Source organism: Eumetopias jubatus, unplaced genomic scaffold, assembly GCF_037043125.1.
Source record: "Eumetopias jubatus isolate StellerSeaLion01/CBP00866 unplaced genomic scaffold, mEumJub1_p1.0 scaffold_75, whole genome shotgun sequence".
In the NCBI taxonomy this organism is placed as follows: domain Eukaryota; kingdom Metazoa; phylum Chordata; class Mammalia; order Carnivora; family Otariidae; genus Eumetopias; species Eumetopias jubatus.
The window spans coordinates 581,860-603,643 of NW_028274881.1; the positions used below are offsets into that span (position 1 = coordinate 581,860).

The window sequence follows — 21,784 nt, forward strand, 5'->3', positions numbered from 1 at the left end:
TAGAAATAATACAATGTGTTTGGTGCCATAAAAAGCATGAGAAAATGCTCCAGTTATTTTTAAAAGGTTATGCAAATAATAGTGACTGTCTCCTTTTTTTGGCTTTTACAACAAAGTTTATTAGCTGTTCTACTCTTTCTCATAAATGGAATGGATAATGTGGATAATCCTTTACAAACCAGTACTCATTTAAAAAACTGTAAATGAGGAGGCTGTGAAAAACACATATTTAATAAACAACAACAGTGACTGTCATTTTGTAAACAATTATCAGGATCAGTTTTTTAGATAAAACATCTAAAGATACTGTCTTAGCCGGTTAATGTTTGGAACTCCTATAACATGTTCATTTTGCAAGAAAGGAAACAAAAAGAACTTCAAAACTTTTTCACAATTTCAGGGACCTATCTCTAGAAAAATTATGATTTAAATCTAATGATTAGAACCAGATACTTTGTTGTAAAAGAAAACTGCTAAATCATATATATGGTAAAAATTTACCGAGATGTGTTTTGAGCAAGACTTGAGAAAACGGATTATAACTTATTAGACATGGGGTGCCTGTGTGGCTCAGTTGGTTAAGCGTCTGCATCAGGCTGAGTTTATGATCCCAACATCCTGGGATCAAATCGTGGGGCAGGCTCCCTTGTCAGTGGAGGTACCCCACTCATATTCTTTCTCTCTCTGTCTCAAATAAATAAAATAAAATCTTAAAAAAATAACTTATTAGACATACGATATAAGGAGGATCTTAGGCAGAGATAGCATTTGGGGAGTTGCGGGATTACTAAAAATAGCGCGGAAGAAGACGAAAAAGGGAACATTGTAAAATGTGCTTTGCCTGGAAAAAAGTACAGAAGCATGCAATGTTAAAGGCAAAAGACAACCTGCAGGAAAATACTTTTGACCGGAAATATGAATGTCTACAAAATAGAATGCGTCTGTTGATTAACACAACATTATAAAGTAGTCATGCTGACCAAGAATCTAAGCTTCAAAATGTAGGAGTTGTGTGAAATTGAATAAAATACTTAACCTCTTAAATTCACTGAATCTGCAAAACAGAGATAATAATGGAATTATCAAATAGGACTGTTGGGGTAAAGTTAAATAATGTCCTGAGCATACCTTGAGCACAATACCTGAAACATAATAAAGACTCAAACAAAACAAAAGAAAACAAAGGGTGGAAATTATATGATTACCTTTCTATTAAGTGGAGGCCTAAAAGCAACACATTATTTAGGGACTGGTAAACACCATCGAAACTAAATAAGATGAGAATTGAGAGGGAAGCAAACCGTAAGAAATGCTGAACTCTAGGAAGCAAACTGAGGATTGTTGGAGCAGCGGGTGAGGAGACGGTGGGTAACGGGAATGGGCGTTAAGGAGGGCATTTGATGTAATGAGCACTGGGTGTTAAATGTAACTGATGAATTACTAAATTCAACCTCTGAAACTAATTTTAAAGAATTATATTTTAAAAAGAATTAGCTGCTTTATGGGTGCCTGGGTGGCTCAGTACTTTGAATGTCTGACTTCGGCTGGGGTCGTGATCCCAGGGTCCTGGGACTGAGCCCCGCGTAGGGCTCCCTACTCAGCGGGAAGCCTGCTTCTCCCTCTCCCACTCCCCCTGCTTGTGTTCCCTCTCTCACTGTGTCTCTCTGTCAAATAAATAAAATCTTAAAAAAAAAGAAAAGAGAAAAAGAATTGGCTGCTTTGGTTGTTTTGCATAAAATGAATCATTATTATGTACTTTCACTAATAATATGGATAAAAAAGCGATAGAAAGGAATGACAGAACACCAACACACATGATTGGAGTGGAGAGTAAATTAACAATAGAAAAAATTAAAAAGAATTATAAGAAATATTTGGCACCCTCTTGTAATAATGGATCTCATTTCAAAATGAGATGACAGATGATTTAAAAAACATAATTTGTCAAGAATTATCCAAGAAGAAATAGAAATCCTGAGATAATAAATTCATTGTGAATTCTAAGGGATAGTCTGAAAAATTTATACTGTTGATAAATGGAAATAAACACACACACATACATACAATTTTTATAGTATTTTGATTTTCGTAGAACTCAGGTGACAAAAGTTAACTATGTCAATTCATTTTAAAATCATAACCTCTAAAAATAAGACAAAAGAACAAGACAATAATACAAATTATAAATTAGGAAGAGGACCAGTTCCTAAATGGAAATAAATACTGCATACCCAATGTTAGAATAAAAGTAAAAATATAATAATTATTTTCTGCTGGATGTTAATAGGAAATGTCTTCCTTTACTTTTAACTTCGTTAACTCAGTTGATTATTGCCACTATACTATGAACTACTATCCTTTTTTTTAAAACGAATTCTTATTCTCATTATAATCATTTCTTCTGGTTTGAAGAAAAAACCTGAAAAATCCTTGGAAATACATGAAGAATGTCTTGAGTATGTGGAGATGAGTATTATAATGTGCCTTCAGTATGACCTTAAATAATGTGAAAATAATATTGAAAATGTGACTGGGTGTGCCTTGGTGTCTCAGTCAATTTAGCTTGATTTCAGCTCAAGTCATGATCTCAGGGTCTTAATATCCAGCCCCACGTTGGGCTCCCTGCTCGGTGAGAGGCAGGTTGGCCCTTTCCCTCCACCCCTCCCCTCACTTGAGCTCATGCCCACGCCTATGCGCTCTCTCTAAAATAAAGAATGGGTTGGGGCGCCTGGGTGGCTCAGTCGCTAGGCGTCTGCCTTCAGCTCAGGTCAGCACCCCAGCGTCCTGGGATTGAGCCCCACATCAGGCTCCCTGCTCAGTGGGAAGCCTGCTTCTCCCTCTCCCACTCCCCCTGCTTCTGGTCCCTCTCTTGCTGTGTCTCTCTCTGTCAAAAAATAAATAAAATCTTTAAAAATAAATGAATAAATAAAATAAAGAAGGGGTGCCTGTGTGGCTCAGTCAGTTCAGCATCTGCCGTCACCTCAGGTCATGATCCCAATGTCCTGGGATCGAGTCCCACATCAGACTCCCTGCTCATCGGGGAGCCTGCTTCTCCCTCTCCCTCTGCTTGTGCTCTGTCAAATAAATAAATGAAATCTTAAAAAAAATATAAGAAAAACAAATCGTTTAGAAAAAGGTGATTGAAAATATTAAAATTGTCACATATATACACCTAATATGAATGTACATGTATTTACTTATATACATTTCTATGTGGGGATATATATGTTATGTCTAAGTATATGTGTACATACAGTTTTTATACGTAATAGTTTTTATGCATAATAAAAATATATAGGGGTGCCTGAATGGCTCAGTCATTAAGTGTCTGCCTTCGGCTCGGGTCATGATCCCAGGGTCCTGGGATCGAGCCCCACATCGGGCTCCCTGCTTGGCAGGAAGCCTGCCTCTCCCTCTCTCACTCCCCCTGCTTGTGTTCCCTTTCTCACTATGTCTCTCTCTGTCAAATAAATAAAATCTTTAAAAATAAATAAAATAAAATAAAAAATATATAATGACTCATATATATGTATGTTGCATTTCCAGTCAGATTTTACAGTTTGTTTAAAAAAATCAACATTTCAAAAAAAATCAACAATCAAGAATAGTTTATTTTCTTATTTTTTATTTTTTTAAAAGATTTATTTATTTATTTTGAGAGAGTGAGAATGAGAGAGAGAGAGAGTACATAAGAGCGGGGAGAGTTAGAGGGAGAAGCAGGGCCCTCGCCGAGCAGGGAGCCCGATGCGGGACTCGATCCCGGGACTCCAGGATCATGACCTGAGCCGAAGGCAGTCGCTTAACCAACTGAGCCACCCAGGCGCCCCACAATCAAGAATAGTTTAGAGAACATTGTGTATTAAGGAGGATTATAGAGTTATAGTAAATGAAATGACTTGTGTGTACATTATCAAGAGTGACAATCAAAAACTGTGTACATAATAATAAAAGAACAACTGATATGTTACATTATTAGAAGATAAAGCAGAATCAATATATTTTGCTAATATTTGAAGAAATATTGTGAGTAGAGGAAGGTGTTGAATTATATTACATGAATAAATATAAGGAACAAAATTCAAACAATAAGGAACTATATAGGATAATTAACCTGGCTTAAAATCAAATAGAAAAAAATAAGAATTGAAGGGGAAAGCTTTTTTAAAAGACTCTTTCTTAATAAAATATTTTATTTATTTATTTGACAGAGAGAATGGACAAGCAGGGGGAACTGCAGGCAGCGGGAGAGGGCGAAGTAGACTCCCCACTGAGCAGGGAGCCTGATGTGGGACTTGAACCCAGGCCCCTGAGATCATGACCTGAGCCAAAGGCAGACACCCAGCTGACTGAGTCACCCATGTATGTGCCCCTTAAAAGACTCTTAAACGTATACAAGCCAATAACAATGTTCAATTCTTATTGGATTCTATTTCAAAGAAACCATTGAAATGTTTGCCATGTATAAGAAAAAAATAATTTGAGTACACATTATATTGAATGATGTTTTAGAGATTATAGTTTATATGTTTTCAGGTCCTCTTCTGGTCATGCAATAACCAAATGCCTACAGTTTCCCATTACTTACCTATGTACTTGGCTTGGTGAACTATATATAATCAATCTTTTCTCCTGCTCAGAGTCCCTTAAACTTTGGCTTGCCCGTTTTGGTCAAGCACTAACATATCAAGGTCAAGACATATTTCCTAACAGCCCATTCTGAGTATCAGCTCAGAAACATTTCCTATTAAAACACCCCTATTTTGCTTCCTGCTCATCAATCTGCTTATCCCCCAGGAAGTTCCTATGAGCTCTGTTTATCCCTACCTCTTTTTTATTTATTTATTTTTTATTATGATGTTATGTTAATCACCATACATTACATCATTAGTTTTTTTTTGTTTTTTTATACCCCACATCTCTTTTTTTTTAAATTTTTTATTGTTATGTTAATCACCATAAATTACATCATTAGTTTTTGATGTAGTGTTCCATGATTCCTTGTTTGCGTATAACAACCAGTGCTCTATGCAGAACATGCCCTCTTTAATACCCATCACCAGGCTAACTCATCCCCCCACTCCCTTCCCCCTAGAACCCTCAGTTTGATTTTCAGAGTCCATCGTCTCTCATGGTTCACCTCCCCCTCCGATTTCTCCCCCTTCATTCTTATCCCTACCTCTTATGAAAAGACTTTTTCTGTTTGATTTTGAGATACGTGTGGATTCTAACATTGGAGCATTATTATATTAAGCAGTTTTGTGCTTTCTTAAAATGAAGTCTTTACTTACATAAATCCCAATTTGTTTTTTGTTTGTTTTTGCAGTTTTCTGCTGTTTTGAGTTAGAACAAAATGCTTATGGCCTTTTAGTCTTCATCCTCCTGACAGTGCTGCCAAACTTTCAGGACCCAACTTTGGATTTATGGTTCTTAACTGAAAAGGTATAAAACTACTCTGAGTGGAAGGCCACTCCAGCTGGAAACCTTAAAACTGAGTGCCCGTGAAGTAAACAGCTTTCTCAAAAAGTTGGAAATGAGTGGATGACGTCAAGAAGGGCTCAATTTCTACCCCAGGTACCAGAACAAGCGCACACACCACAGGAGACTCTTCTCCTCCAGTACTCACTTTTTATCTTTATTTGCTGTTCTTTCATCTCTATTCACTCCAGCATCCCTTTGCTAGCCATGTAATTTTTCCCATTGCAAATGTAGCTTCCCATAATGACACTTACATTGTACCATCTCTGGCTCTTCCTGCTCACAATAGCTGCTTTCCCCTTAAAAATTCCTAAAAATTCCTCTGTCGCTCCAAAGATGCCCAAATCTATGGAATGCCTTTACACAACACAGAGCAAAATCTCACAGTCCTACTTCTGATTCCTGTTATTACTTTGTTTCAGGAACCTCCATTTCCCCCCAATCTCCTACACCCATATCAGATTTAAAGGCATCCATTTTGTTGACACTTGAAGGGGGCTTCACATTTTCTCTCTAGACTTTGAAAGTAACCTCCATAATCCTCAATACTTTTTAGAAAGAGCAGTGTATACTTCCACTGTCATATAACCAAGAGTCCTTTCAGAGATACAGGCATTTTCGATTACACTACTTTGCCAATACAAATACTTACAAATGCAATACAGATACACTCTTATTATGGGGGGCAAAAGTACATATTCCTTGCATTTTTATATTGTCTAATATACCCAGATGGCCTTAAGTATAATTTCACCTTTCCTTGAGACTATGTTCTAAAAACAAAACCTCTAGAAATTTCTCTCCCTAATTAGATGGGATAACATCCATCCAGAGGAATCAGATAAACTCTAAAATACAAATACATTGACAATTTTTCTTAGAAGCCCTAAGTAATTGCTAATAAGGTGTATCTGCCTACTAATTGGGCTGCCATCTATTATTGTACTGATCCTATTTGTTTCTATGAAATCTTTAACCAGACTGCCTTTTTTTCTTACTTTAACAACTTGTTTACTTGTGGTTTAAGTTTTCTAGGCACTAGATTATAAAAAAAATAATCTGCAAAACGTGTGACAATTACAAGTTAGGTACAGAAACCCACCTAACTTGGATATGACCTCTGTTGCTTACCTTGTTTTCAAGAAGCCGTAGGGAAAGAGAACAAACGGGGACACCTGGGTGGCTGAGCCGGTTAAGCTTCTGCCTTTGGCACAGGTCATGATCCCAGAGTCCTGGGATTGAGCCCCGCATCAGGCTCCCTGCTCCGTGGGAAACCTGCTTCTCCCTCTTTTCTCTGTCCTGCTCTCTGTCAAATAAATAAATAATATCTTTAAAAAAAAGAAAAAAGAATGAGTGAGTGCATGTAAATCTAAAAGAGTTCACTGCACCAGCATATTATCTATGGGCCACCTTTGGAAAGAAGTCCTTTCATCTTCCGTGGTCTGATTCAGGAAATAACTATGACTGTGAGCAATTTTCCAAAATCACCAATATCATCATCATAAAATTCCAAAACCTCAGTGAAGGTCCTTCATAATTGTCTGGCATTGGACATGATTCTGCCTTCATGAGTTGGAGATAACTGCTATATAAGTTTCCTGAAACCACTCTGATGTCTGCCATCAACCACACATTCACACGGCAAACTCGGAAGTTCATTATAATAACCATTACTCTCCTCGTTCTGCCATCTAACACTTTGGGCTTCATGTCCTAGGATTTTCTTCTTTGGCTCCCTTCAAACTCAGTTGTTACTTTTACATGCTTTTCCAGCCTTAAGTAATAGTCCTGTTTCATTATATTCCAAGGTAACCTTATCAACAATTGTCAGTCTAGCAATACACACCACAGAAAGTAGAGCTAGTCTTTTGAGGACAACAAGAATATGAAGACAAATGTATGTTCCCCTGAAATGAGTCTGAGATCTCAGGTTGACTCTGGGTGAACTGAACTGGGTTGGGGACTTTTAAAGTGGGTTTAGGGCTGCTTGAGGTGAGAGGGGGATCTTATTGAAGTTGGTCTCAAGTTCTGTGTTGGGCCTGGGGTCCCCTAATTCCCTATATATCTCTTTGAGTAGAGTTTGATTCCGTTGGAATGGGTTTATGCTCTTCTGGGGAGGGTTTGGCAAATTAAGAATTTGTTCTGGGTTCTCTGGACTTAAGTCTGGGTCCCCTGATGTATCTGGGGTCTCTGGCATGTTTCCTGAGATGCCCAAATGTATCTAGTTTACTGATATGAGTCTGTGGTTCCCAATAATAGGTTTGAGGGCTCTTGAAATGGTTCTGGATCTCTTGAACTGGAACTTGGGTCTTCTAAGCTGAGGCTAGTTCTTTTGCTTTTGTCTGAGCTTAGTTTGCACCCCTTTCTTAAGATTTTATTTAAATTCCAGGGTGCCTGGGTGGCTCAGTCGTTAAGCGTCTGCCTTCGGCTCAGGTCATGATCCCGGGGTCCTGGGATCGAGTCCCACATCGGGCTCCCTGCTCCTTGGGAGCCTGCTTCTCCCTCTGCTTCTCCCTCTCTCTCTCTCTCCCTCTCTCTCTCTCCTCCTCTGTCTCTCATGAATAAATAAATAAAATCTTTAAAAAAAAATAAATTCCAGTTAGCATAAAGTAAGATTAGTTTCAAGTATGCAATATAGTGATTCAACACTTCAGTACAACACCTGGTGCTCATCACATGTGTACTCCTTAATCCTTATCCCTGATTTAACCCCTCTCCCCTCTGGTACCCATCAGTTCTCTGTAGTTAAGGGTCTGTTGCTTGATTTGCCTCTCTCTCTCTCTTTTTTCCCCATACTCATTTTGTTATGTATCCACATATGAGTGAAATCATATGGTATTTGTTTTTATCTGAATGACTTATTTTGCTTAGCATAATACTCTCTAGTTATATCCACATTGTTGCAAATAGCAAGATTCCATTCTTTTTTTAATGGCTGATTAATATTTCATTGTACATGCATACCATGTTTCCTTTATCCATTTATCAGCAGATGTATGCATGAGCTGTTTCCATAATTTGGCTAATATTGATAAACATCATGGTGCTTGCATTCCCTTGAATTAGTGTTTTTGTATTCTTTGGGTCAATTCCCAGTAGTGTGATTGCTGGATCATTGGGTAGTTCTATGTTTACTTTTTGGGGGGAACCTCCACACTGTTTTCCAGAGTGCACCACTTTGCATTCCCAACAACAGTGTAAGAGGGTCCCCCTTCCTCTACATCCTTGCCAGCGTCTGTTGTTTCCTGTGTGGTACCTTTTAGCCATTCTGACTAGTGTGAGGTGGTATCTCATTGTAGTTTTGATTTGTATTTCCCTGATGTTGAGTGACGTTGAGCATCTTCATATACCTAGCGGCCATTTGGATGTCTTCTTTGGGAAATGTCTATTAATGTCTTCTACCCATTTCTTAACTGGGTTATTTGGTTTTTGGGTGTTGAGTTTGATAATTTTTTTTATAGATTTTGAATAGCAACCGTTATCAGTTATGTTACTTCCAAGTATCCTCCCCTATTCCATCGGCTGAATTTTAAATTTGAGTTTGATCATTTCTTTATAGACTTTGGATACTACCCTTTATCAGATATGTCATTTGTAAATATCCTCTCCCATTTCATTAGTTAACTTTTTGGCTTGTTGATTGTTTCCTTCATTGTGCAGAAACTTTTTATCTTGATGAAGACCCAAAGTTCATTTTGGTTTTCTTTCCCTTGCCCCCAGAAATGTGTATAGTAAGAAGATGATATGGCCATGGTTCAAGAGGTCGTCGCTTGTGTTCTTCTCTAGAGTATTAAGGAGGGCAGGTGTGATGAGCACTTGGTGTTATATGCAACTAAGGAATCATTGAACACTACATCAGAAACTAATGATGTACTATATGATGGCTAACCGAACATAATAAAAAAGTAAACTTAAAAAAAGAAATTGATCCCATTTACAATTACACCAAAAACTATAAGATACCTACGAACGAACCTAATCAAGAGGAAAGAGATCTGTACTCTGCAAAAGTTGAACACTTCTGAAAAAAAATTGAAAGGGAAACAAAGAAATGGAAATGTTCCATGCTCAGGGATAGGAATAAAAACCATTGTTAAAAGGCCCATATTTCCCAAAGCAACATACACATTTAATGCAGTCCCTATCAAAATACCACCAGCACTCTTCACAGAGCTAGAATAAACTAAACTAAAATTTGTATGGAACCGGAAAAGACTCCCAAGTAGCCAAAGCGAGCTTGAAAAAGAAAAGCAAAGCTGGCGGCATCACAATACCGGACTTCAAACTCTATTACAAAGCTGTCACCAAGACAGTATGCTACTGGCACAAAAACAGACACATAGATCAATGGAACAGAATAGAGAGCCCAGAAATGGACCCTCAACTCTGTTGTCAACTAATCTTCGACAAAACAGGAAAGAATATTCAATGGAAAAAAAGACAGTCTCTTCACTAAAGGGTGTTGGGGAATTGGGCAGCCACATGCCGAAGAATGAAACTGGACCATTTCCTTATACCATACACAAAAACAGACTCAAAATGGAATAAAGACTTAAATGGAAGACATTAGATTTTGCCTTTGCCCTCTTTTCTCTGTTTTTAATTGGTGTTTTGAACAAGGACATGGTAGAGATAAAGCATTTTTTAGGCATTGTCAGAATGGAATTCAAATAATAAAATTGCTGACCAGAATGATAGAAAGAACTCAGATAAATTCATGAAGCTGAATTCACAGGTATCTCACGACTCCTATCATATGAAATATATATTTATTCTTATATAATTGATTTATATTTTCTGTCTAGTCCAGCAGAAACTAACCTTAGCTAATATATTCCTCTACTGAATTAAAAAACTTAGGAAGGCCAAGGCTTCTTGTCCTCAGATTTGTGTGTTCAACTTATGGCACACTCCATATGAGAGTAGGTAAGTATTTATTGAATTGTTGCTCTTTGCCCAAGATTGTCGTCAGAGAGAAGGGTTTGGAGCTCTTGAGTTAATTTTCTACAATTGTAGTTTCTATCATTTTCATACTGATTTGTAAGTTATTTTAAACTATTATTGATCGGTATTTCATAACCTTCTGTGTTAGATCATTTGGAACTAATTCTTTTATTTAGTATGTATATGTGGCAGGTACGTAAAGCTACATGGTAATGCCAGATAGATTATATTCTTTACAAAGTGTGGGAATGGGATATTTCATTGTCTCACTCCAAAAAATGAAAGTTAACATTGAACTAAATAAAGGTTTGTTTCATTTTTAAGTTACATTTAACTTGTGTAAATATGGGTAACATTTCTAGTTGGGTGATCATGATAGAAGAATGCAGTTATCTCATAAGTAGGTATTATGATATCAGACATTCTATATGCTATAATTTCAATCCCAACCCTGGCATCTACTCGACTAGAACCCTATCTTGCATTCACATCCACTTGAGCCAACATGAGATCTCCACTTGGCTTCTATCAGTTTTGGGGACTGTTTTTTCACTGCTGTGGTGGTAAGTTACAGACAATTGGGAATTTTTTTCTCCTCTGTTTGTCTTATTACTGGGGAAATAATTTTTATTTTCCTTAACGTTTTAAAATATCTTCTGTTTTTGTCCTTGATGTTTATTTCATTTCCTACTTCTTATCATGTTTGTCTTTCATCTAATCTTACATTTTGCCACTTTTATTTATGTTTCTCATTCTTCTCTATATTCTCTTATTTCACATCTTCAACAAGTGAAAGTTAGGATGACAAATCTCAATAATCATTCAGCAAGATGAAGTTTTTCATGTTATATTTACCTTTTCTCCTCCCTAGCTGGCCTTTTAGTATCCAATTCTCAAAAGCAGTTGTTAATCTCATTGACCCCAACGATTGCCCCATTGACAGCATCCAGCAACTTCCCATGGCTAATGTCCATGGCTGAAAACTGCCAGGGCATTATTCTGAGTCAGTGGTGGATCCTCTCCACAGCCAGCTGTCTGAATAAACTGTAAGTACAGCTAGAATCATGGTAAAGGGATCATAGTTACATATACATTTTATATTTTTTTGTCAAAATTAATTTTATTTGCATTGGATAATGATGCATTCAAGGGACATTGTCTTTGGAAAATAACATATTAAAAATGAAGCTTGGAGTTCTAAAAGTCAAATTCTATTCAGTGTGCAATGTAGAGCATCATTTTACAGGGATGTAAATAGAAAATTGTTGGATTACATTAACATTTCAGGTTAAATGAAGTTTAATGAAATGTTTTTCTCAGTCCAATTTCATTATGCTCTTCTGCACTTTTCTATTCCTTTAGGAAACATTTGGACTCTGACATTTCAGCAGTCATTGACCAAGAAGATATCTTACTTGGCCATACAATATGCCTGCACCCCAGTTTTGGTCCACAAGTTGGAATGGATCCAGTCAAAGGAGACATAGGAGTCATCCTGCTACAGTACCCTATCAGGGTGGGGCGATACCACTTTATCACACTTATAACATCTTCTGGAAGAGCTGTTATAACACTGCAGGGTATACCAATATCAGAGTAAGCTCAAGTGTCATGTTCTGTCATATCATAAATGTAGCTCATATAATGATATAGAAAAAACAAAGCAAAACAATGCAAAAATAAAACAGGATGTTAAAAAATCTTGTAAATAATTAAGGCCATATTACTCCACTTCACATGGTGTAAAGAAGGAAAAGTGACAATATCCTGGGTTATAATATTCTGTGTTCTATTACTTAAGAGGGATTTAGGAACAGCTAAAAAATACAAGAAAGTATGAAATAAGTGTGTATGAGATTAGATGGAAGGGAAGGAGGAGTCAGAGTATCTCAGTAATTTTGTGTGATTAAAAGATTGAAAGTTATACCAACCTAGTAGTAAATCATAATAATATAATAACCCATATCTCCTAGTCCTTTCTATCTCTATTCCCTCAGACCACAGTAACTTTGGAACCAGTATCAAAAAGCTGTCAGTTAAGCTGCTGGACCTCTCATTCTGCCACCATCAACATATCCACCTACCTAAAAGTAACAACTTATGCATCTGGAGTCAGCCACAAGGAGACTGCTGGGTACTTACTGTATAAGGGCAGAGTTACCATTGGGGGGAGATGTAAAACTATATGCAAAATGTAAAATGGATACAATTTCATTTATGCAAGATGAATAAGTTCTGGAGATCTGCTGACCAACCTAGTGTATATAGTTAACAATCTTACACTTTACACCTAAAAATTTAAGAGGGTCAGATAACATGTTGACTCTTACTCCCTTAATAAAAAAAGAAAGATTCTTTCCTTTCACATGCAATCCACCGGTGTAATATTTATGTGATTATATAATCATACGTACATTATGTCAAATAAAGATTCAAAGATATATTTATTCTTAAGGTGACAAACAAAGCAGGAATATTTTCATCAATAAAATTTCAGAATTAGAAATTTTGCTAAAATATATTCGAAGCAATGGGAAGAACAGGTTATCTTTGGATTGGGTTGTTAGAATACAAATAGAACTCAGTTTTACAAAAACAAACCGAGTACTTAAAAGTCTTTGGTTATGAGGTATAATTATTATCTCTCCATCCTGAAGCTACAAAAATATTGTAACTGAACTAGTGATGAGGAGTACCTGCTACCAATATATATTTTTAAAGACTATTGTGACCTTATATTCCCAAAGCTCAACCTAGAAGATATGTAGTAATATTTGTGTTATATACTACATATAGTAATATTTAGTTTGTAACAGATAAAATTTAAGAAGTCACAAATGGCTACAAAGAAATTTAAGGCAAAAAAAGTGAGAGGCAAAAATAAAAACGTTTGAAATTTACAAATAAGGAAGATGTTAAAATCTGTGATGCAAAAGGAATATAGGTGATATCAAATTCTTCTTAATACACATATTGCCAAAACTTTGTCAAGCCCAAAAGAACAAAGAGCTGAAACCAATATTTGAGAAATTTGAAATTAAGAAAGACAAGGTAACCACAGCGTGGTAGACTACAAATTGACAGGGTACATAGAGGAAACAGGCCTGGTCCCCGTTCTTAGAAAATCCCGATTTTCTGGGCCCGGTCACCGGAGTTTATGATTTGATACGAGAGATTAGTGCAGTAATTTAGTAAAAATAAAATTTTGTTAATCTTATAGAAATCTTTATTGTGAACAGTGGAGATAACAATTATATCTACATTTGGATAGAAGAAGGGCATACTTAAAATTTTGAGAGGAAAGTAGCTCTTCACAATAGAAATAAGATGTGCAAATGTAATGAACATTTAATGCATAGAAAATATTTGAGTTTTAAAATTTGTAAGGGGCACATGATGGTAAAAAAATATTTAAAAAATGAGAAAAGAAAATTCCTTTGGACCAATTATGAAGTAATGGTGCCTGGAGTTAGTTGTTGAAGTCCTTGGAGTCACAGAAAGATTTTAATGCAAAAAAAATATATTTTAGAAGAATCAAATATTTTCTGTTCTGGAAGGTGGGATGAAAGATGGCCTTTAAAATTAAATTAAAGAAGTCAGATTTATTTAGGTATCTAACCAACAAAGTCTATTAAAGTACCTTTGTACTCTTCACATTTATTCCTACAAAATGGTATGGCATGAACTGCAAAAACAATAAGGAATCATTCATTCATTAAATATTGATTGCCTAAACATGATTTGGTGCTATGCTAAGATGCAGCAGTTTAAAAAAGCATATAATTATCCTTATCCACATGAAGCTTACTCAAAAGCTAACAATTGTTTCCCAAGAAAATAATGAAGGTGTGCTATTAAAATAGGAGAAATGCAGAAGATCTTTAAAAATGTTCTATTTGACCAAAAACCTAAAGGCTTGAGAAATCAACCCAAGTAAATCCCATGAGGGAAGCCAATTCCAGGCAAAGGATACTACTGTGGAAAAATTTCCGTGAAGAATGAAACAAATATGATGGTAGCAAAATGAACAAAGGAAAAGTGTTGAGCTGAGATCAGAAACTAATTAACAACACCTTTGGATTTTACTCTGAGTATCATCCTGCCTGCCAGGAGGAACAAAGCATGGAATAAGTTTGGGTATGAGAGAATAGCAGAAATGACGATGGTTTGAAAATAAATGAGGACAACTTGAACCAGAGTAATGACGTGGAGTGATAAGGATAAACACAGTCATTACATATGATTGTGTAAGATGTGCCCTGCCTAGAAATACTCAGCAAAGGGAATAAGTGATATCCAAATAAAGAATGTTGAATATGTAATTGCTATTTAGAGCACGGGAATTTTCTCTAAATATCCTTTGTGATTTGGTTTTTCTCCTTTAAATGGAGTTACAATTATGTGTGTGTAAGTTATTCTGGAGCTTTAAGAAGTATGTACCAGGTAACATTTATTATTTTTCACCATGTCATATGGATATATGGTAGAAAAATATATAAATCTTATGTATTTCAATGTATTTATTGATAATATGTATATAATATACAAATATTATTTATGAAAAAAGTGTAGCCATATATTTTATAATTTATATATTATATATTTACATATAACTTATGTTACATATATTTTAATATATTCTTACGATTTATGTTTGTCTGCCCGTTTGTCCCATATAAATACGGCTTATCTTTTTTCCTCATTCAGGTACAGCAGGGTAGTCCTGTTCTCTGCCTCTGTGGCAACCACTGGGAACTGGTAGGCCTGGTCAGTGAATCCTCAATGGCCTGTTATGACCCTGTTCTTGTCATCAAGACAGCCCCATATTTATCTTGGGTGAAATGGCTTATCAAGACATCTCAGAAGCCACTGGATCCTATTTTTTCCCTACCCTGCAATTTTACTCCTGGGGTAGAACATCGTCCACAAGACAGGCTTAGCCTGAACAGGGGTACTGCCATTTTGACCTCCCACAGACTCTCTGTACAGTCACGGAAGAGAAGATTAGGCACTTTCCCACTGAACAGACAACACCGGAATCCTCCTCCAGTATTTTTTCGTTTAAATAATAGAGACTCTTTTCCTGGCAATAGACAGTTACACCTTCAAGCTAGTCAGCTCTCCTCAACTAGCAAATTCCCAATGATACAATCTTGGACGTCTCTTGTTATCAAACAGCGGGATCCTTCTGATATTTCTGAGCCCTGGAATACCCCAATAGCTGGTACTTCTGAAACTTTGGTTCTTTCTGGACCCCCAAAGCCTCCAACACCTGATAAATCTATACCCTTGGACCTTCCTCAGAAAGATACAATGAAATATCAGTACCAAAGGATGACCAATTCAGTAAACCCCTGGGTTAATCCTTTAGCTGGTATCATTGGGCTTCATACTCTACCATTAGTTAGTTCTGCTATATTCTGGGTTTTGTTTTCAAGTGGCATAGATGGATCCCACCTTCTTTCTGGGGTTAATACTGTACAGTTTCAAGTTCAGTCTAGTAAGGTTCCTTTCCATGGTCAACTTCTAGCTAGACCCTGGCTAGAAATTACCCCTGACATTGGACCTTGGACACATTCTGTACCTGATAAAACTGGAACAGTGATGCAGATACAATCAAGTGAAGAGAATATTGGAAGCCAAATACACCATGTAGTCGGTAGAGTTCACACTGCTTTTAAACCAGTAACTTATAACTTGAATGCATGGGTTCCTTTAACAGTTAATAAAAATGAATTCTGGACTCATTCCACGCTAAATGCAGATGGATCTCAGTATCCTACAGTAACTCTTAGGTTGGAACCCTGGTTTCAGTCAGTCTTAAATTTAGATGGATCCCAAGAAATTACAGAAAAGACTAATGAATACTGGATTCTCCCTGAATCTAAGTCAGCTCAATTGTGGACTTCTTCAGCACTTAATATGCCTTTCACTTGGATACCATCTGCAAGCAACACTATTAAGTCTTGGGCACAATATAATACCAGTCTGGGCAAAGCCTCAAGTCAAATGGAGAGAATAAGTCCATTGAGTAAACGTGAATCTGTTATGGTCAAACCCCAGATTCAAACTGCAGATACAACCTGGTTTTTGATACATACTATTACAAATGTAATTAAGCCTTTTTTTCAGTCTAAAGCTGATACAACCAGGCCCTGGAGTAAACCTGAAGCTGCCATAATCCAAACCTGGAAGCAGCCAGAAACCCAAGCAAGAAAACCACTGACTCAGCTGAAAGCAGAAATCAGACCATGGTTACAGACTGAAACTGAAAGAATCAGATGCTGGATTCAGCCTAAGTTTCAAATAGTCAGACCTAGAGCCCAGACTGAAAATGGTAAAGACAAACATTGGACCCAGTCAGAAGCACGCATAATTAGATCCGTGACACACACTGAAATTGAAACCTTCAGACTTGGGAACAAGCCTAAAGCTGGTACAGCCAGATCCTGGTTTTGGACTCAGTCTAATCAAATGAGAGCAAGGTCTCAGCCAGACTTGCAAACACTCTACCCTTGGACTCAGCCTGAAGTTGACATAGTGAGACCATGGACTCAGTCCGAAGCTAGTAGCATCCAACCATGGATGAAGCCTGAAGCATTGACATTCAGAATCTGGTCGCAGTCTAAAGTTAATACAATTACACCCTGGACAGGGCCTGAAGCTGATGTAGCTAGACTTTGGTTGCAAATACAAACCAATACATTCAGAACATGGAACCAACTTGAATCTCAGACAACCATTGCCTGGTCTGAGCTTGAAGCTGATAGAGTCAGACCTTGGTTGTATACTCAAATGCATAGATTCAAACCTTGGATTGAGACAGAATTTCAAACAGCGCATTCCTGGACCCAACCTGAAGGTGATATACCCAGGCTTTGGACTAAATCTGAGGCTGACAATGTCAGACATTGGTTCCAGACTCAAGTGGAGACACCCACAATGTGGACAGAGCCAGTATTCCAAGTAGCCCACCACTGGATTCAGTCCAAAACAGAAATAGTTAGGCCCTGGAACCAACCTGTGGCAGACAAGCTAAGAGCCTGGATACAACATGACATTTACACTGTGAGGCCCTTGGATGAGCTTGAAGGTGATAAAGTTAGATTCTGGACACAATCTGAATCTGACATAAGACCTTGGATTCAGCCAGATGTGGGTATAATCAATCCCAGGGCACAAAATGAAGCTGATACATCAACACCATGGGCATGGGGACAGGCTGAGACTCCAGAAGTTAATCCCTGGGCACAGTCTGAAACCGAAACAGTTATACTCTCAACACAGTGAGAAGCTTCAGCAATTAATCACTGGACAGATATTTTAGCTGACACTGTCACAACATGGGCAAAGACTGAATTTCCAGGACAAAGGCTCTTGATGTATCCTCTGTCTCATATAGTCCCACACTGGACTCAGCCTGAACTGCCAGTGGCAAATCTCTGGACACAGACTATAGATGATACAGTCACTCATTGGAACCAGGGTGAACCTTCAGAAATAAATTCCTCAACAAAAACTGTAGCTGACACAGCCATCTGGACACAGGCTGAATCTCCAGCAGTGAATCCCTGGTTACAGTCTGAAAATGATACAGTCATATCATGGACCCAGGATGAGTCCCTAGCGGTAAATCCCTGGACAAAGCCTATGGCTGATACAGTCACACAATGGGCCCAGGGTGAACCTTCAGAAGTACTTCCTTGGGTGAAAATTATACGTGATACACAATGGTTGCAGGCTGAGTCCCCAGCAGTAAATCCCTGGATACAGTCTGAAACTAACACACTCCTACTGTGGACGCAGCCTGAATCTCCAGCAGTAAATCCCTGGATCGATACTGTAGCTGGGACAGGCACACAATGGACTCAAGCTGAATCTCTAGCAGTAAATTCTTGGACCCAGCCTGTAGCTGATACAGTCACACTATGTACTCAGAATGAGTCTCCATTATTACATTCCTTGAAAAAGTCTGAAACTCATACATTTATAACATGGACTCTGACAGAATCTTTAGCAGGAAATTCCTGGAGACAGTATGAAACTGATAGTGCCTCAATGTGGACCAAAAAAGGAAATCTAGAAGTAAATCCCTGGGCACAATCTGAAACTGATACAGTCACAACTTGGACCCAGGCAGAAACTCCAGGAGTAAATTTATGGCCACAAACTATAGCTGAAATACTTCCACCATGGACCATGGCGGAGTCTCCAGCAGTAAATCCCTGGACAGAGACTGAGACTGTATTTGATGGTGTTATACCATGGACCCAGGTTGAATCTCCAGCAGTAAATCCTTGGACACAATCTATAGCTGATGTAGACACACTGTGGACCCTGACTGATTCTATAGCACTAAATTCTTGGACAGAGCCTATATCTGATAATGTTATACAATGGACCCAGAGTGAACCTCCAGCCATAAATCAGTGGACACAAACTGTGTTAGATACAATCACATCATTTACTGAGGATGAATGTCATGCAGTAGAGACCTGGACAGACCCTTTGACTGATGCCACACTGGGGACCCAGACTGAAACTCCATTAGTAAATCCCTGGTCAGAGACTGTAGTTTTCACTGTCACACCATGGACCCAGACAAAATCACCAGTAGTAAATCCACTGATAGAGGCTATAGCTGCCACATTATTACCATGGAATCAGGCTGAATCTGCAGCAGTAAATCCATGGATAGATGCTGTAGGTTTCACAGTAACACTATTGACTCAGGATCAGTCTCCATCAGTGAAAACCTGGACAGAGTTTGTGGCTTTCACAACTGCATCCCTGACTCAGGCTGAATCTCTAGTAATAAAGTCTGTGTCACAGGGAGTATCTGATACAATCTTACTGTGGAACCAAGCTGAATCACCTCTAGTCTATCCCTGGACACAGTCTGAAACTGATGCAATTACACAGGGGACTCAGGGTGAATCTCTAAAAGTAAACCCTTGGACAAAACCTTTGGCTGACACAATCACACCATGGACTCCTGGTGAGTCCCCAGTAGTAAATCCCTGGACAGATGCTGTAGGTGACACAGTAACACCAATGAACATAGTTGAATCTCCTTCAGTACATCCATGGAAAAATTTGAAATTGATACCGTCACACTCTGGACACAGGCAAATTCTGAAATCATAAATCTCTTGACATAGGCTATAGTTGATATAGTCACACGGTGGACCCAGGCTAAATCTCCTGCAGTGAATCCCTGGACACAGTTTGAAACAGACACAGTCACACCTTGGACCCAGGCTGAATTTGCTACAATAAATTCCTGGACCAAGCCCAAAACTAAGCTCGTCACACTGCAGACCCATGGTAGATATCCAGCATTAAGTCCCTGGGCACAGCCAGGACCTGACACATTTACATCATGGTCTCAGGTTGAGTCTCCAGCAGTGAATCCATGGACACAATCTGAAACTGACACAAACACAACATGGACCCAGGCTGAATCTCCTGTAGTAAATCTCTGGACACAACCTGAAAATGTTACAGTCACACCTTGGATCCAGGATGAATCTCTTGCAGTAAATACCTGGACACAGACTGAAAATAACACAGTCATACCATGGACTCAGAATGAATCCCCAGAAGAAAATACCTGGACAGAGGCTGTTTCTGAAACAGCCATACCATGGACCATGGGATTTTTTCCAACCATGAAGCCCTGGATAGAGACTAAATTTGATAAAGTCACACCAGGCACCAAATCTCAATTTTCAGAAGTAAAACTTTGGACACAGCAGTAGCCCCAAACATTGGACACTGAAACTGGTACATCAAAAGGTGGACTCAGTCTGAATCTCCACCCTTAATTCCCAGGATAGAAGCTATAGCTTCCATAGTCCCATTATGGACCCAGGCTGAATCTCTAGCTGTAAATCAGTGGACACAACCTATAGCTTATAGAGTCACAGAATGGACACAGACTAAATCTCCATCAGTAAATACTTGGACTCAGGTTCAATTTCTGGCAGTAAATACCTGGACACAGTCTGAATCAGACTACAAATCTCCAGCCCTAAAACCATCAGTTGAGCCTGAGGCTAGTATAGTCATATTGTGGACTCAGACTGAATCTCCAGAAGCAAATCCTTGGATAGAGCCTGTAGCTTCCTTAGTCATGCCATGGACACAAGCTGAATATCCAGCAGTAAGTTCATTGACACAGGCTGTAGCTGATACAATTATCCTGTGGCCTGAGGCCGAATCTCCAGCATTAAATCCCTGGACAATGTCTGTAGCAGATACAGTCACAGTGTGGGCCCTGGATGAATCTTCAAGAGCAAAACCTTGGACACAGATATTAACCTCATCAGATATATTTTGGACCCAAGCCAAAACAGTAATTCCTTGGTCTACTTTTGAAATATTCCCACAATTCACCCTTATTCAATCTGTAGTGGTTAAAACTTGGACACAATTTGAGAGTGACACAGTCACAGCCCTAACTCAGGGTCAGGCTCTTGCTGTGAATCCCTGGACAGAGATTATCACTTCCAGAGTCACACCATGGTTCCAAGCTGAATTTCCAGCAGTAAATCCCTGGACAGAGGCTGTTGCTTCCAGAGTCACATCATGGACCCTAGCTATATCTGTAGCAGTAAATCCAGGGACAGAAGCTGTCACTTTGAGAGACATACCATGGATCCAAGTAGTATTTCCAGTAGCAGTAAATACCTGGACAGAGGCTGTCACTTCCAGAGTGATGCCATGGACACAATCTCCTACAGCAGTAAATGCCTGGACAGACACTGTCACTTCCAGAGTCACTCCATGGACCCAAGCTGTACCATCCTGGACAGAGGCTGTCACTTCCAGAGTCTTGCCAGGGACCCAAGCTGTACTTCCAGTAGTAAATCCCTGGATAGACACTGGTGCATCCAGAGTCATTCCATGGACACAAGCTGTACCTCCAGCAATAAATCCCTGGACAGAGGCTGGTGCATCCAGAGTCACATCATGGAACAAAGCTCTTCCTCCAGCAATAAATCCCTGGAGAGAGGCTGGTACATCCAGAGTCACATCATGGACCCAAGCTGTATCTCCAGAAGGAAATCCCTGGACAGACGCCGGTGCATCCAGAGTCATGCCATGGACCCAAGCTGCACCTCCAGGAATAAATCCCTGGACAGAAGCTGATGCATCCAAAGTCACTCCATGGACCCAAGCTATCCCTTCAGAAGTAAATCCCTGGACAGAGGCTGGTGCATCCAGAGTCACTCCATGGACCCAAGCTGTACCTCCAGGAGTAAATCCCTGGACAGAGGCTGGTGCATCCAGAGTCACTCCATGGACTCAAGCTGTACCTCCAGCAGTAAATCCCTGGACAGAGGCTCTTGCTTCCAGAGTC

The 21,784-nt window shown here is 38.7% G+C and overlaps 1 protein-coding gene across 1 annotated transcript; it reads left to right on the top strand.

Annotated features, from left to right (window-relative positions):
• The first annotated feature begins 10,924 nt into the window (after positions 1-10,924).
• Positions 10,925-21,573, top strand: LOC148161752 (uncharacterized). Its single transcript, XM_088020593.1, is given in 12 exon segments — positions 10,925-10,982; positions 11,303-11,465; positions 11,782-11,933; positions 11,936-11,986; positions 11,989-12,015; positions 12,417-12,553; positions 15,127-16,950; positions 17,011-18,990; positions 19,252-19,516; positions 19,519-20,173; positions 20,218-20,716; positions 21,001-21,573. Coding segments are annotated over 12 exon segments (6,384 nt in total).
• Positions 21,574-21,784: the final 211 nt, after the last annotated feature.